We start from the raw sequence: 17,381 nt of genomic DNA on the forward strand, positions 1-17,381 counted from the left end.
ATCCATGGCCAGAGCCCGCTATACTGTGGCATACCCTATTATTAGAACATGAGGAATGGGTAGAAGAGGAAAGTTCACACGAGGAGGGGGAACTACTTTTATGTGATGTCATGGTTGAATCATTAGTCTTCCTTTTATGTGATGTTGTTGCAAAAAAGTAAGTACTTGATAAATTCAAGGAAGGGTATGCCAAAGCATAGATTAGTACTACTTCTGCCTTATTAATAACATCATGATCTCTTGTCCTCTAAAGAAGCTCATCATAGTACCCTCATCATCGTACCATCCTTTGGATAACTCTTTCAACAACTAGAGATTGTTTCTCTTAATACTCGATTGTTTTATTGAAGGGCACAACTTTCAAAGTACATTTCATACTCTTGTCAATGTGATGTCACGGTTGAATCATTAGTCTTCCTTTTATATGACGCCGTTGCAAAAATGTAAGTACTTGATAAATTCAAGGAAGGGTATGACAAAGCATAGATTAGTAGAACTAGTTCTGCACCCCTGCGCTCTGCGGCACTACCCCTGCCCTTGCACAGTCTGCCCCACCCTTACACCTATGCATGAGATACAATTTTCTACGACACTACTCCCACCCTTGCACAGTCTGCCCCACCCTTACACTTATGCAGGCGATACAGTTTTCTGCCACGTGGCTGCAGCTCTAGAAACAATGTGAGTTATAGTTTAGAGATGTGTACAAACATGATGGGGGCGTAATTATCTAATCAAAAGCTACGAACAAGAGGGCTCAGAGGCCCTCTCTCCCCGTCCACCACACTCTCCCCCACATGGAGCCCCCAAAAGCCAAAAGTTACCAAAAGGGAGGGGATTTAATTCGCACATACATGAAGGTCTTAGGGGACTTTAATTTGTACATACATGCTAATATGCCACAATTAAACAAAGGGCTTCTATGTGAAGATTTTTTAGGACTCTCTTTCTCTTTTGGTCCATATCAAATTCCCAATTTTTTTAACTACAGTATTATTATATGCTCTTAATTTTAGTTTTGATTTTAATTATTATTATTATTATTATTATTTTGGGCATAGCGGAGGATTTGCAGACGAGAGAGAAAGCTTTGAGCTCGAATGGAGAGTCAGGAAAGCCAAAACCAAGATCCTGCTTTCAGCTTCGTTTCGGTTTGCAAAGACCTTCCCTAAATTTCATTCTTTTTTAAATATTGTCTTAATCTAAGCTTAGTGTTTTTAATTATGTTTTAAAGCTCCCTTGAAATGTATGCAGTCTGATTCTGATGCATTGAGAGCTTTGCAAAGCCTTTCCCTAAATTTTAATTATGTTTTTATATGGCCTTAATCTTAGTTTTGATTTTAATTATGTTTTATTTTTTCCTCCCTTGAAATGTATGCAGTTTGACTTTGATGCATCGAGAGCTTTGCAAGAAGAGGGTTTGCAACCACCTGATCGCACAGTGCAACCTCTGCCCAACCTCCAGTCTTGCAGAGCAATCTTACCAGAGGTATTTTTATCATTTTACTTATATGGTGGCTTTATATTAAATTTTTCTTTTTCTGAAATAATCTCCACAAAGTACTTATATGTGCTAGCTAAACTAGGTTTGAAATGCCATCCTTTTTCTATGTGATGTAGAACTTGCATGGGTTGTATTCATTTTTCTATTTTTACAAGATTATCTTTATTTTCAACATGGTTTCATCAAATTATCTTCATTTTATATGCCAAATTTTATCAAATTTCCTCCACTTTTCATTAAAAAATGTCAAGGAGGGCATTGCACATCATCAAGAGTCATGCTGAATTGTGGGGACACAGTGATAGGTGACATGGTTTTTTAGATTAGTGATAATATATTTCAATTCAACTAGGGTTTTGCATGCTAATCAGTTGCCAGGTATGGCTTTCAGGAGTCGGTATCTCTTGCAGAGCATCTGATGAGAGAGGAAGCAAGCGTTTCCCGAGAGACGGATGCCAAGGACTTGCAAGAACTAGGTATGAACTCGAGGCTTGCCAAGCTGTTGGGGAGTAAAATTACTGATGTTTGTAGGATCTTTTGTATAAATATTGATTTACGACTTTGATTGTGTGCCAATATGGGTTGCAAAATTGAGCGCGGCTTTCTAGATATACTGTCAGTTTATTATCTCGGGTGTGCTAAGAAGAACACCAAGCGATTTCTAGATCTCATCCATGTGAACTCTGTGACAAGGGAGCGGAGTCACCTCCCTCTTGAGTAACAGGTAGTACTCCAGAATCCACAGCTGAACCTGTTGAAGCACTAAGGTAGGCTCCAAACCAAAAGCCTCGAGATAAAGTTTTAGTATCCTCGGTGAATATGCCAAGTCACCCTCCTCCATCCACTTCAAATCCATAGGTGAATAGTTCACAAACTTCACGAGATATTGTCGTGAAACTTTTCCTCTGACTTTTCTTTCTTTATGTGCCAAAATCTGTTCCGGTTGAAGAATCTCATCTAGTTCTTCGACTTCTGGTTGTGTCTCATCAACCTGATTTGTAGGCACTTCACCTCTTGAATGGTTTAAGAAGACTCACATGGAATGCATTATGAATCCTCCAATGATCCGGTAATTGGTAACTGAAGACGATAAGAAACATCACTCATCTTTTCAATCACTTGAAAAGACCCATAGTACCGCATACTCACTTTATGATATAGGTGGTGTTTACCTTTCATTTTCCTGAGTCTAGCCTTCTCAAATCTCAAAAGTACCCAATCACCCAAATCAAAAACCAATGATCGACGGTGAAGGTTTGCTGCTTTCCTTTGTTTCTCCTGAGTCCTTTGAAGTTTGAAGAGCCAACTTGACCTTCTTGTAAGCCTCATCCATATTCTCCACAAAACAGTCTGCCTCGAAGATCTTATCTTTTGTATGTAGGATTGGAGGTACTTTCTTCCCGCCCTCCACAATCTCGAAAGGTGTCTTATAGTCGAAGTGTGAATGGTGTTGTTGTAAGCGAACTCTACCAAAGGAAGATACTTTTCCCACTGCTCCTTATGATCCGAAACATAACACTTTAGAAGATCCAATACAACTGAGTTGGCAATTTCCAATTGCCTATCTGTTTGTGGATGAAAAGACGATGAGAACTTCAACGAAGTCTTCATGTTCTCGGACAATGCTCTCTAAAATAAACTCGTCATTCGAGGATCTTGGTCACTAACAATAGATGTGGGCATCCCATGGTACTTGAAGATATTTGTCAAAAATATCCTCACCATTTGCTCTGGATTAATCTTCTTTCTGACTGGAACGAAATGGGCCTGCTTGCTGAAACGATCCACGATAGTCCCATTCTTACTCTTTGTCCTAGGAAGATCAAAGATAAAATCCATAGCAATACTCTCCCACGGTCTATCTGGAATAGGCAAAGGATGAAGTAACCCAACTGTCTTTCGACGGTCATACTTCACCTTCTGACAAATGATGTAATTACGAACAAAAGCATGAGCATCCCTGCGCATACTAGGCCAATAAAAGAATGCCTCCAAAGCTTTCACTGTAGCCTCAATACCACGATGGCCTGCATAAGGCGGAGCATAGCATTCTGTCAAAACCTTCTGCCTTAACTGAGATGTGACACACAATTTGTCATGCATCATAAAAAATCCTTCTTTGAGAGAATAATGTTCAACTTGCTCTCCTTCAGTCAAACGATCAAAAATCCGCTCAAAATCTGCGTCATGAGCATACTGTTCTCGCATCTCATCAAGTTCATGATGAAAGATAATAGAGACGGCAGCCACATGTGGTTTCCTAGACAAGGCATCCGCAACCACATTCTTTTTGCCATCCACATGAACAATCTGAAAGTGAAACATGGACAGAAAGTTAGCCCATCTCATATGCTTCTCTGAGATGGGAAGTATTGTAAAGTCTGATGATCACTCTGGACAATGAAATCAGTCCCAAGAAGGTAATGCTTCCAAGTAGAAAGAGCATGAATAATCGCAAGAAGCTCCTTCTCATATACTTGTAGATTCCTTTCTGCTGGTGACAAAGTTCTACTCTCATAAGCAATAACATGCCCATCTTGCATAAGAACAGCTCCAATGCTATTCCCACATGCATCACATTGTACCACAAAAGGTTTATGTAGATATGGTAGAACCAAAACTGGACCAGTGGTAAGCTTTTTCTTAAGCTTATTAAAGGCTTCCACTTCCTTCTCTGTCCATCAAAATTTTACATCCTTTTTGGTCAGGTGGTGTAAGGGTGAAGCAATTTCTGCAAAGAATTGGATAAACCTCTTGTAATATGAACAAAGTCCTAAGAAACTTCGTACATCATGTATAGATTGCAAATCTGGCCAATTCTTTATCGCTTCAATTTTCGCTGGATCCATCCTGACGCCATCCTTAGACACTATGTGCCCAAGAAAGTGAATCTCTTGCATGAAAAATTCACTCTTCTTTCCATACATCTTTTGGTCTGATGCGAATTTGATGGTATCCACTCTTCAGATCAATGCGACTGAAGTAAGTTGCTCTTCAGATCAATGTGAATTTGATGGTATCCACTCTTCAGATCAATGCGACTGAAGTAAGTTGCTCCCTGTAACCGATCCAAGATATCATAGATTCGTGGTATAGGGAATCTGTTCTTGATGGTTATCTTATTCAATGCCCTGTAATCAATGCACATCTGCCAAGAACCATCTTTCTTTTGTACCAATAGCACTGGTGAACAATAGGGCGAAGAGCTCGGCTGAATCAACCCTTTGTCCAACAGATCATGCACTTGGCTCATAATCTGTTCTTGTTGGGCTGCACTCACCCTATAAGGTGGCTTATTTGGAGGTGAACTTCCAAGAATTAAATCAATCATATGATCCTCAGGCCTAGCAGGTGGCAACTCCCCGGGCAAAGTCTCTAAAAAACAATCTTGAAAACTTTTGAGAAAATCCATTCTTTCCTTGTCCAACTTAGACAAGTTGGACTCTATTGTGTCCTGATTCTCTTTAACATACACTAAGTAAACAGAAAGATGTTTCTTTATTAAACGAGAAATGGCCGAGGCCGATACAACAGGAATAGATTCTCCTTTAAGCTTAACATCAAGAGTGTATTCCTTATTCTTGTGAGTGAGAGTAATTTTCCTATTGAAAGTATCTACCACCGCTTTAACTTTATGGCACCAAGGCATACCCAACAAAACCTCACAACCCTCCAACGGCACAATGTAGAAATCATCCTCTCTGTCCGTGTAAGTCTGCACACTAAGATGCAGTTTCCTAATGATCGGCGTAACCTCAACCGTATGTCCAGGACAAGCCAAAGTAGCCTCATGCAACACACCCATCTCTTTTGGTTTGATGCCCAACTTTGTCGCAAGCTCGGGGGTGATGAAGTTTGCACGAGCCCCAGGATCGAAAAAGATCAAAACCTCCTGATCTCGAAGTCTTCTCCATGCTCTACACAATCTGAAGATGCATCCCCTTGCTTCAACCCTATCAAGCTAGGTACCAGTCCAACAGACGGTTTTTGTTTCTTTGCTTTAGGCTCTTCGTGTGAATCATCTGCGTTTGAAGTGCTCTCTTCGGACACCTATAGTACCGATGTCCCTCTTCTCCACAAGAGAAACATTTGTTGGCAGCTATAAGTTCTTTCTTTTCATCATTTGTTCTTTGAGGTAAGGGCTGAAATTTCCTCTTCTTGGATTTCCCCTTCTCTCGTGGTTTAGTGTCTTTGTTGTCCTTTGACTCCTTTGCCTCTTTAGATGCTTTCTTTGAGAAGAGATGTTGATCCTTAAATCCTGACATCTGACCAGTTAGCATGGCATATCCAGTCTGAGCATTTTCTATCATCTGAGTCATATTGGTGACCTTTGTTTTAATGCAATAGTAACGAAGCTCCTTGGGTAACCCACAGCAGTACGTGTCTATCTGCTCAACCAGTGACACTGGCCTAAAGGATGTGACCGGTAGCAAAGCATCCCAAAATTTCTTGTTATATTCTTCCGTCATGGAATGAAAGACAGAGCCTCCGCCAAAGTAACCAGGCTGAGAAGTATTAGCAGGGTTTCCATAGGTAGGTGGGGGAAAAGAAGAAGAAGAATCAGGGTATGGCTGAAAATTTGGGTAGATGGGAGCCGAATGTTGAGGCTTAGCTTTCTTCTCAGATTCCTGCTTCCGTGGTTTAGAATCAAGTTTCAACTTGAAGTTTTGTGGAAAACGTGAGTCTTTCGCGAGTTCCATTAATCCCTCCATCAAGCTCTGCATCTTTACTTCATAGGTGGCATCATCATCTTCAAATTTTGGCATATTGGGAGGTATTTCTTGCTCGCTTTCCTGGTCTTCTTCGAAGTAGTCATTCTCTTCTGAAGATAAATCCTTCATCTCCGCACTAATTCCAGCCATAGTATTAAATGTGTCGACCACAGGCTCGCCCTCTTGAGAAAGTTGACGATGAATCCCGGCAATGGAACCTTGAAACCGGCCTTTAGAGACTTGACGGGCGGTGGGCACAACTTAATCACACTTAAAACTCTTGATGAACCGGAATAATAATAAACTTTGCAAAAGAAGAAGAGATGGAGCTAGAGCGCTCCTGCACAAGAGACCAACAGGCCCCAAAGCGTGGCGCCCCCGCAGGTATTTATTTATCACTCGAAGTTGGCGTAGCCCTTGTATAACTTCCGAGAAGAGATCTCCTTGCTCCACGTAGGAGGAGTCTCCTTGAAGCTTTCACCCAAGTTTTGTTGTGATACAAAGAGCCTTGGCCCCTTTTTATACAAGTTTGGGGTAAAAAGCATGGCTTTTCCCCCTTTAAAAAAAAACTATTTGAATGCTTGTGTCTTAATTTTTTTTTTTTTGGCTTCTCTACGTTTCTCTCTTCGCCTCTCTCTCTTTCGCTTAGGGCTGGGCTGTGCGCTTGCTGGACTGCTCGCCGTTTTGTGCTGCAGTCAGCCGCCTCTGCCACGTCAGCTGCTTGTGCCACGTCACCTAGACGGGCTGCGCTAGCTGCTGACCGGTTATTGCTGCGCAGGGCTTCTACCCGGCTGCCCTCTTGCTGCACTGGCTGCAACCCCTTCTCACGGCTATGCGCTACAGGTTTTGATACCTGGCTTCCCCCCCTTGGCCACCTCTATGCTGCCTCACAGGCTGCCTTGAGTGCCCAACAAAAGGAGAGATTGCTTGTTCCTGCAACACAGGAGGAGAGAAATACCCAAAAACACATACATGCACATGTACATACATATGAGCATGCACACACCTGTACTTACACACACTAAACATGTATCTGTACCCACACACGTGTACAAACTTACATATGCATATACAGAGTAAAACATGATTAGTGAATGCTAAACATGCTTAAAACATAATTGCGATGCTTAAGAAAAGAGGTAAAATACTCAGTCCTGTAACAGTGAATCTATGCAAATGTGCATATTTCTTGGGGCGAAAGTAGCAAACTGCATTATACATGTCTCTCTGGGCTTGCCTATGTTTGCATGTCCACATGCCATTCTTGCAATAAAGAGAGACAGAAAGAAAGGAAGTTATATTAAATGTCTTCAAAAGACCCATAGGGTCTATGAGACCAAAAGTGATACAAGAGTTCCATGTGGTGCTGGACCATGGAAAAAGGCTAGCAAAGCTAGAAAAAAAATTCATTCAAAAAGCTAGACCATTTGTATGTGGGCCTTGGGGCGGCCATTGTCCAAATCTAAAAGGAGTGGCCTCATGGCATGGTTGGGCACCCAACTCAAAAAAAAAAAGAAAGGGTGCCTATAAACAGGAGGCTGCCCGGACACAAAGCTGAAAAAGGTGTCCACCCGGACAAGGATCATAAGAACACTAACACCCCCTCTGAGGACTAGGTCGGGGTGCATAACAAACACCAAGGAGAGGTAAGTACCGAACTTTGAGGAAGCGCCTTTGTGAAGATGTCTGCCCTGGCGTCCTTGGTAGGACAATACTCCATGTGAAGATCTCCAACAAGAACCCTCTCACGAACATATTGATACTGAATCTCAATGTGTTTCATCCGAGCTCATGAAACACAAGGTTCTTGGCAATAGCAATGCAGTTGTGATTATCACACCAAAGTAAAGTAGAACCCTTCTAAGGAGAGCCCAACTCCGCAAGCAAATAGGATCCATAGGAGAAGAAATAGGTGAGCAGTCCAACATTTGAAAACAAGCAAGGACAGCCCTGCAATACTTCTGTTGAGAGAAGTAAATACCCCTCGGGGTCTGCGGCCTGCCAAATCTCGCAGCCCAAGAAATAACGAAGCAGGCCCACATCAGTCATCTCAAACTCACGTGCAAAAGCATCCATAAAAGCACGAACACAATCACTGTGTGATCCCGTGAAGATCAAATCATCAACATAAACAATAATAATCACCACCACTCCATCCGAAATGAGAAGATAGAGATTGGGATTAGAATGAGAACGAGAGAGACCAAGCTTCAAAAGATATCCATCAATCCCATGATACCAAGCTCGCGGAGCTTGCTTCAGGCCATACAAAGCCTTCCTGAGTTGATAGACCTTGTCCTCCTGTCCAGAGACAACAAAGCTGGGTGGTTGCTCCACATATACCTCCTCTGTGAGCTCACCATTAAGAAAAGCAAATTTCACATCCATCTGAAATACACGCCATCGATGATGTCCTGCAAGAGCCAACAGAGTCCTGATAGTAGTCATCCGAGCAATCGGGGCGAAAATCTCAACAAAATCCACTCCATGACGTTGAGAGTAGCCTTTGGCCCCAATCTGGCCTTGTGCTTGTTGAGAGCATCATCGGTACAGTACTTAGTCTTGAAGACCCAACGAACACCAATTATCTTTCGCTTCTTTGGACGAGGCACCAAAGTCCATGTCCCATTACGCTCAATGGAATCCAACTCAGACTGCATAGCCACCCTCCAAGGCTCTTGAGAAAGAGCCTCACTGACAGAACTAGGCTCTGGAAGACCATGGATAATCTCAGACATAAGAGCATAATTCACAAATTAGTCACCTGAATCAGAACGAGAAGTAACATGAGCAAATCGTCAAAGGGCGCCAGGATCATGAGCAGCAGTGGCTCCTCCAAGCCAAAATTCTTGACTAACTTATACAGCCAAGTGGGAACTTGTGGAACACGAGCCAATGTCGGTGAAGGTAGAGTACTACTCTCATCAACCCACTCTGACTCCAAAGCAGAACAACCAAAATCATCAGGTGCAGTAGAGAGTCTGAAGATAGTAGAGGCCTCGAAGAGGAGGGAGGAGGAAGTGGAGGAGGCAAGATCACTTGATCCCTATCAGAGAAAGGAGGAGTCTCATCAAAGATCACATCTCTGCTAACAATGACCTTATCAGAATCAGGATCATAAAGCTTGTATGCCTTGGACACTAGAGAGTATCCAATAAACACCTGGATTTGGGATCCAGCTTTGACCGTTGTTCATCAAGAACATCAGCAAAGGCCGTACAACCAAACACCCTGAAATGAGAAACAGAGGATTTCTCACCATAGAAAGCCTCAAAAGGAGTCCTATCTGGAAGAGCAGAAGTCGGCGAACGATTTTGAATGTAGACTGCAGTACAAGCTGCCTCAGCCCATAACTTTTGAGGTAGGGAAGCATACTCCAACATCGCACGAGCCATCTCCATGATAGTGCAATTCTTACAATTGGTAACCCCATTCTGTGAAGGAGTGTGGGGAGCCGTAAGCTGGCGTCGAATGCCATGAGTATTGCAATACCTCTGAAAGTCGTGAGAAGTGAACTCCCCCCCTCTGTCTGTCCGAAGAGTCTTGACCTGATGGTTAGACTCTTTCTCCACCTGAACTCTCCAAGTCGCAAAATCTGTTCGCAAAATCTGTTGAAAGCGTGATCCTTCGACTGAAGAAAGTACACCGAAGCATACCGTGAGCAGTCATCAAACATATAAAGAGCCCGCCAAAGAGACTCAGTGCTCATAAGTCCCCAGAGATCTGCATGCACCAACTGGAGGGGAACCGAAGCTCTAGGTGTCGCCTCCTTCGGAAGGCGGCTCAGTGTTGCTTGCCCCGTTGCTTGCCCCAAAGACAAGCCTCGCACACTCTCAGGAGTTTGGATAGCTGGGAGCCCCTCTACCAACCTATCTTTAAATGCCCGCTGTGCAGGTACTGAAAGCTCAAATGGCCAAACTGAGCATGCCCCTCCACCATACTCGGGCGAGCAGTAAAATCGAAGAACCAATCCCAATGGAAAGTCATGTGTGAAGTAGCCCCGCTATCCACAATCCAAGACCGCAACTAAGAAGACACGAGAGCCGAAGAAAGGATCAGAGTCTCTCCTGAATCCAAGAGAACTCCATTATCTTGCTGCCCGTGAGTCATTGCTGTAGATCCTTTCCCTCCGTTGCTTCTTGAAATACTTATTCTGCTTATGTCCTTTCTTGCCACAGTAAACATGTCTTTGGATTCATGTGAACAGGTTGTAGGTTTTTCTGGAGGTTACATGCAAGCTGTGGATATAGGGAAGGACATATGGTATGGTATAGCCCTACTGCTGTTTGGGAAAGGGTTTGAGGGATCCATGGTAGAGATGGAGAAGACCTTTTCAAGTAGGGAGGTGTTGTACACGTGTGCCTTCTCATGGTATGCTGTGCTGTGATAACGAGAGTTCTCTATTGGAAGTCCTGGGTGAAACTATAAGGGATCCTATTGATGAGGATTCTACAAGTTGTACTTTGTACTCAAATTTGATCAAGTAAAGAAATACCGCAAGGGACGCCACTGCGTTTTGGGGCCAATCGGTGTCCGTGTAATGTTTGCAAGAGCACTCTAGCTCCCCCTGTTTGTTTTCCTTTTCCAAATCCTGAAGGGTGCTGAAGTGTTTTGTGTGCGAGTGTTTGTTTCACCGCCCGTCAAATTACTGAAGGCCGGTTTCATGGTTCCATTGTCAGGATATCTTCGACTTTCTCAAGGAGGTGAGCCTGTGGTTGTTTCATGAGTCACATCAAAAGCTACAACATGTGGAAAGTGAAAAGGCAGTGCAGGATTGTGTGTCTTTGCCTGTATGAGGTGAAGAGGAAAAGCTAAAGATGAAGCTCAGGAGAAAACACACAAAGGACAGGAAGTAGTCAACCAGGAACAAGAAGCAGTTGAAGTGTTATGGTGCAAGAGATGGGTTGAAGGCTATGGCTTTTGACACTTTGTCACCAGTGGTATCTTCACGGAGACTTCATGGGTTCGGAAGGCAGCTTCTTTCTATGTTTAGTAGTGGTGATCTACAATGCTTCATTAGGGACTTGTGCTTACCACTTGGGTGGAGTGCAAGCAAGTTTTGGGTGCCTAAGGATGTGTCAGATGAGGCTCAGATGGAAGTGGAGGAACTTGATGAGGTTCTTATTCCCGAGCAGATACTGGCACATAAGGAAAGAAAGGTACGAGGTAAAGTTTCTCGTCGCTATCTTGTAAAGTTCAAGAACTATTCACCAATGGATGCGAAGTGGATGGCGGAGGGTGACTTAGCAGATTCACCTCAGGATTGCAGCTTTATCTTGATGCCTTTGAGTTGGAGCCGACTCTTGTTACGGCTCATTCAGGTTCAGCAGAGCATGGGTCTAGAGCATTGCTTGATGCTCAAGAGCGGGGTAGCACCTCCGCTCCCTTGTTACAGACAGGCTCAGTTGTCATCTAGGAGTCGCTCGGTGACATCTTTGTATTCACCCGAAGGTCCTGAGGCTGACAGTACATCTGCTTATGGGACTTCTATGATATTGTGTACTAGTCACATGAGATGGTAAAGTTGGGTATGGTTCACAGTCGGCCGCACCATGAACTATAACTACAACTATGGATGGTTTTTGCCTTGGAACTAAGGTATAACTGAAAAAGATTAGGACATTGATCTTTGTCATATGGTTCTGGCTGTTCTTGACCACAAGATCGGTCAATTGGATATTGAGATGATGCTATTTGTGGAGTTGATTTCCTTTGGAATGGCATGATTTGGTTGAGCTCAAAGTCTGCAGCAACCTGAGCTAACACTTCGAGACTCTATGAAGGGCATAAGTCTTGCAAGCAGTCCTAGAGTTGGTTTGGTTCATGGATATATGGATCGAACTCTATTTGTGCATGTATGCATACACTTTTTGAGGTATTATTATATTCTGGTGCCATTGGATCCTGGTACCCTTGAGAATACATTGGGTAATACTTTGGATTGTGTCGTGTGAGGCATGTATATTGGTATGATACATCAAGTACTTTATTATGTTCATGGATGCATCATTGAGTGTGACTCCTGCGGGGTGGCCATAAGCAGAGTGGGTAAAGCATCAAGAGGGACATATGTATTGTTTGGATGCATTGAGTGCTTTCATATGCTCATGTTGTACCGTCAGTCGTGGGTCCTGCGGGATGCCCATGGGTGTAAGGCTTGCGAGCAGCCCTGAGACTGTTAAATTGGAGTAGGTAGAGCATCTTGAGGAGCATATTGTTTGCAAATGCATATATGTGTCATGCATATGCGTGTCATATGTAGAATGATGCATGGTTTTGTTTTTGGCTAACATAGGTCACTTGGTTTTAGACCTTTGCTGCTCTGCAGGTTCTCAAGGAACAAGCAAGAGTTGTTTGTCACTTTGATGTGAAAGTGTGGCCTTATTGTCCAAGATGATTGTTTCATCACCCAGATGCATTGGAGGGGCATTGCTTTTGTCATATGGGGAATCTTTGCTGATATGATGCCTTACTGTGTTATTGAGTGCAATCGAGGACGCTTGCTATTTTTTCAAGAGGGGGGTATGTTATGACCCTGAGTTTTTCTCTGGATAGGAAGCAAGTGGGCACGGGCACGGGATGGACAGTGTGAAAGGCATTAGCTTGGAATCAAGAAAAGAAACCCATGTGTGGCTAGCCCAAGTGTGAAGGGGACAAAAGGTTTTAAAGAAAGGGACAAAAGGATTTAAAGTTTTTAAGGTTTTAAAACCTTTGATGACAAAATAATAATAATTATTTGGAAGGATGTGCTTTTGCTATTGTTTCTAGCGTTTGCTTTTTGGAGAAAAGCTGGTTGTTTTAGAGGCGCCTCCTTATCGTTAAAAAGAGGGTGACAACTCGTGGAAGGCAGGAGGACGGGCTTGACGTGAACTCTTGGTTTTGGCCGTGGCTATGGCGACTAACTGGGTACCCGTCTTGTCTCGCAGTTGGGACCCCTCATGCATGCAAGCTTGGCTTCAGCGTCCCGTCCATAATCCGAGAAGGTCGCTCCCTTTTGGCGGTGGAGTAAAGCTTGTAGAGCGTATGCAGGCGGGCTGGTTGCAGGAGGAATCGCATCAAGGCGCTCAGCCGAGGGACTGTTCTATCTCTCTCTCTCTTCCTTCGTGAAAGGCTGCGTAGATATATACAGGACAGCAGGTGGCGCTTCTCCTTGGAAGGTTGGTCGCTAGATAGCATAGGCGCAGACTGAATGTTTCTCTCTTTCTCCCTCGTGGAAGCAGGTGCTGGGCTGCAGGAAGTGCAGAACTGCAAGAGAATCGGAGGACAGAACAGGGCGTGAGAGGCTCTCTTGGAAAGGGGCGGACTGCAGGAAAAACAGGGGCGCATAACCGGGGACAGGACAGCCGGCACTGTTCTTTCTCTTTCCCTCTTTCTCTTCATAAGGGCCTGGTGTGTTTTTCTCTTCTGTGTGCCATGGAAGTATGATTGACTCTGAAACAGGAGAACAAGCTACAGATACACAGGACGATGTTCATGGGAGAGATGGTGTGATTTCTCTTCGTGTTGAACTTATATGTGTTCAGGGATTTGCTTAGAGGTTCTCTATTTTTCTCTCGCTTGGTGCTATGGAAAACAACCTTGGTTTTGGCACCATGCTTGGATGGTGTATTTGTGGGTCTCTCATGGAAACAGGACATTGGTTTTCGAAAGGAAACAGACCTATGGTTTATGGTTTATGGGATACAGGTCTTTGGTTTCATGTGGAAAACATGTCTTTGGATTCATGTGAACAGGTTGTAGGTTTTTCTCGAGGTTACATGCAAGCTGTGGCTATAGGGAAGGACATATGGTATGGTAAAGCCCTACTGCTGTTTGGGAAAGGGTTTGAGGGATCCATGGTAGAGATGGAGAAGACCTTTTCAAGCAGGGAGGTGTTGTACAGGTGTGCCTTCTCTATGGTATGCTGTGTTGTGATAACGAGAGTTCTCTATTGGAAGTCCTGGGTGAAACTATAAGGGATCCTATTGATGGAGGATTCTACAAGTTGTACTTTGTACTCAAATTTGATCAAGTAAAGATATACCGCAAGGGGCGCCACTGCGTTTTGGGGCCAATCGGTGTCTGTGTAATGTTTGCAAGAGCGCTCTAGCTCCCCCTGTTTGTTTTCCTTTTCCAAATCCTGAAGGGTGCTGAAGTGTTTTGTGTGCGAGTGTTTGTTTCACCGCCCGTCAAATTACTGAAGGCCAGTTTGAGAGAGAGAGAGAGAGAGAGAGAGAGAGAGAAAGAAAGATATATTAAGCATCTACTAAAGACCCAATGGGCCTATGAGACCAAAGTGGTACAATAATGTCCATGGCATATCTCATCATGGAATGGAAAATAAAACAGAATGAAAACATAAATATAGCTATCTCACTGGGGTGATACAAAACTGTCCATGGAAACTCGTCATGGAATACTATGAACATAAAAACATGAGAGAGATCTGTAGGTGTGAAGTTTCATGTTTGTTTACTAGGTTTTTATGTGTGCAGATCAGAGACTTGTCTCACCTTCGGCTTCCCTTGATTTCTTTTCTGTGAGTTCAAATTTATTGCCGCATCACAATCTCTAAATAATGGTCAGCAATATAAGAAAAGCATTGATTTCTCTCATTTAGGTTGTAACCAGCTTTGATATTTGTCTCATAGTTAGCCTAAGTATTCCTGCCTTTGGTAGCCAGATTTTGATGCGCTTGAAGCATTGTATGCAAAGGATTTGGCTCCTCCTAATCCGAGAGTTCGTCCTCTGGATAATTTGAGCTCATGTCGTCGAATTTTACCAGAGGTTTTTGATTTCTCCATTTGTTTGAGTAGGTTTGTTTTATACCAATAATTTCAAGTTTCTAATTTGTCTTTGTATTATCAAAGGCTTACTTTAGACGGGTATCTGAGCAGGAAATTCCAGAATCTATTGTTAATGCTCCAACTAGGGTCCCTCGATCGGTGGAGTCTATTCTAGCCCAAGAAAGAGCTAAGGTGCAATTTTCTCTTCTTCTTTTTTTCTTCTTGAGTATGTATTTTATGGGCTTTGTTGGCTGGTCCATTCCTTGAGTGACTTTGGTTGAGCTCAAGATCCAAGGCTTGCAGATTTTCATGTGTACAAGCATCTATTTTCTGTTGTATGTACGCAAGGTGCTTCTGTGAAAGGAATTCTTTGTTATTTGGTTTATGGGGTAGTCAATACTAAAAACACTTGTTACAAGGATTTATTAACTTTGAAGCTTGTTGAAACTTGCATGATCTGGTTGTAGTGAAATTACCAAAAATTTGTTTTTGGATGTGGCCCTTTTTATCTTCAGCTAACAAACGTACCATGAGCTTTTGAAGTTTGCACATGGCTCGTCTGCTTGGACCTCTTAGAGACTGGGATTGTGTAATTTTGCCCCATCATTCTTGCTGCCTGCTGCTTCCATGAATTGTTCTATGCATGCAATCCTTTATCATTTTGCTGATCTAGTTGGTGTGCTTGCTCAAGTTATTGCACAAGGACTGCTGGGGCAATGCTATCTGAATTGTATGTACAAATGGTGACTCCAAAACAGCAAAGAACAAAAGGATTGAAAGGGCGAAAAGTAATTTGTATTATTTATCATAATTTCTTGTCTAACTATCAGTTAAGAAATATTGTATTGCACTATGGTGTACCAGGATGCTAGCATTTTGACCCTTCATTTTTCAATACATATTCGTAAGATCATGTTGGAAGTGGCTAAAACCACCACCTCAATGGCCTTGCTAGTGTGTCCCAGATGGTCAGCCACCGGGTGCCACATCTGCCCAAGCACTGGCCCCATCTCCTCCGTGGACCTACCCTTCCTCAGTCTGGGGGAAGGGGGGGCCTTAAGGTATGGAGCAGCCCTTCATGGCCTATGTAGCCTGCCCCTTCTACACAGCATCCCTCACATGTGGGATAGTACAAGGGTGGTAATGCAACACCAATCAATCCCCAACCTTGCACAAGAAATCCACCCACCAACATATCAAAGGGTTCATACAGCATACTGCCTCTGTCTCAGCAGTTTGAGATCAGCCATCAAAATTTCTTTTTGATAAGATGTTTCCTTTATATTTTGGCAGGCTCACAAATCCACACTATGGCAAAAAGCTGCAGAACGTGAACGTCAAATTAAGATTTTTGACAAGATTGCAGGTATATCTTGTTCTTAAAATATGATCCGTTTTGAGTTTCTGTTTATCGTTGATAATGAAACTATGCCCAAAGAATGCAATAGTTATGAGAAACAGAAACAGAAACAGAATTTTTGAAGTGGTTGAACCGGGAAATTCCACATCAGTAAGAGAATCACAAGTTGGGGAGAGAGAGAGAAAGAAAGAAAGAAAGAAAGAAAGAAAGATATATTAACGTCTACGAGAGGCCAAAGTCGGCCTATGAGACAAAAAATAATACAACTGTGTTCTTCCGGTCATCGGAAGAAAAGAAAGAAAAGAAAAAGTGTGCATGTGTCTGGATACAACTGTGAATCATCATGGATCGGTGGAGCCCATATACAAACAATATAAAGGGGGGTGGGGATGTGGATGGAGTGCTAAGGCAAGATGCATCTCTATATGCTGAAGGGGTAGTACAAGCATGCTATGCAGATCTATATGCTGAAGGGGTAGTACAAGCATGCTATGCAGATCTATGTCTAACTCCATCCAGTGCCATAAGAGGGATATAAGATATCATACATCGCCGATGCTGACGCTGTGAATGGCGTGAACATGTACCCCGAGTCTGAATGAAAGCGAGCTAGCCTCTCCTGTGTCTCCATCTGGTGTCTCATTCGGATAGCTGCTATCTCTCGGTGACGGAGTTGGGGTGCTCTATGTCTAGTGTGTCTAGGTCTCCTCCTGGCTCTCAATTCCTCTGCTCTCTGTGCGGTCACCCCACGTGGTACATCAGCTGGCACTGGCATAGCTCTCTGGAAGAAATCTGTGAGTTGGGACTGTCTCCCACCCCTAGTGGGAGCGGGTGTCTGGAGGAGTCTCTCTCGAGAACTATGAAGCTCTAGTAGTAGTCTGCCAAGCTCTCACTGGTCCGAGGCCTCCATCAACTGATGTAGTGAAGAGTGCTCCTCAAACAATCCTGCATATCTATCTTTGACCCCTTGGTGGGCTCTACATCTACATACAAAGTGATCCTCAGTCTCCACCTCCTCGCGGCACAATCTGCATATCCGC

The 17,381-nt window shown here is 43.4% G+C and overlaps 1 protein-coding gene across 4 annotated transcripts in view; it reads left to right on the plus strand.

The window, feature by feature from the left end:
• Positions 1 to 597: 597 nt before the first annotated feature.
• The window catches only part of LOC147614868 (uncharacterized), an 81,146-nt gene continuing 64,362 nt past the window's right edge, over positions 598 to 17,381 (plus strand). For 2 of the 4 annotated variants that reach the window (XR_015262995.1, XM_086780190.1), the window contains exons 1-7: positions 1,047 to 1,151; positions 1,382 to 1,489; positions 1,896 to 1,980; positions 14,691 to 14,734; positions 14,875 to 14,982; positions 15,093 to 15,173; positions 16,275 to 16,347. Coding sequence is in view for 3 of the 4 variants with exons in the window: in XM_086780190.1 (XP_086636316.1) it covers positions 1,101 to 1,151; positions 1,382 to 1,489; positions 1,896 to 1,980; positions 14,691 to 14,734; positions 14,875 to 14,982; positions 15,093 to 15,173; positions 16,275 to 16,347 (550 nt within the window). In the remaining variant the exon portion in view is untranslated. Of the gene's footprint in view, positions 631 to 1,046; positions 1,152 to 1,381; positions 1,490 to 1,895; positions 1,981 to 14,690; positions 14,735 to 14,874; positions 14,983 to 15,092; positions 15,174 to 16,274; positions 16,348 to 17,381 lie in introns of those variants that run through there. The other 2 variants (XM_086780191.1, XM_086780192.1) reach the window with 2 other exon arrangements.

Source organism: Cibotium barometz, chromosome 41 (genome assembly GCF_041138505.1).
Source record: "Cibotium barometz isolate CiBa-2024 chromosome 41, ASM4113850v1, whole genome shotgun sequence".
Taxonomy (NCBI): Eukaryota; Viridiplantae; Streptophyta; class Polypodiopsida; order Cyatheales; family Cibotiaceae; genus Cibotium; species Cibotium barometz.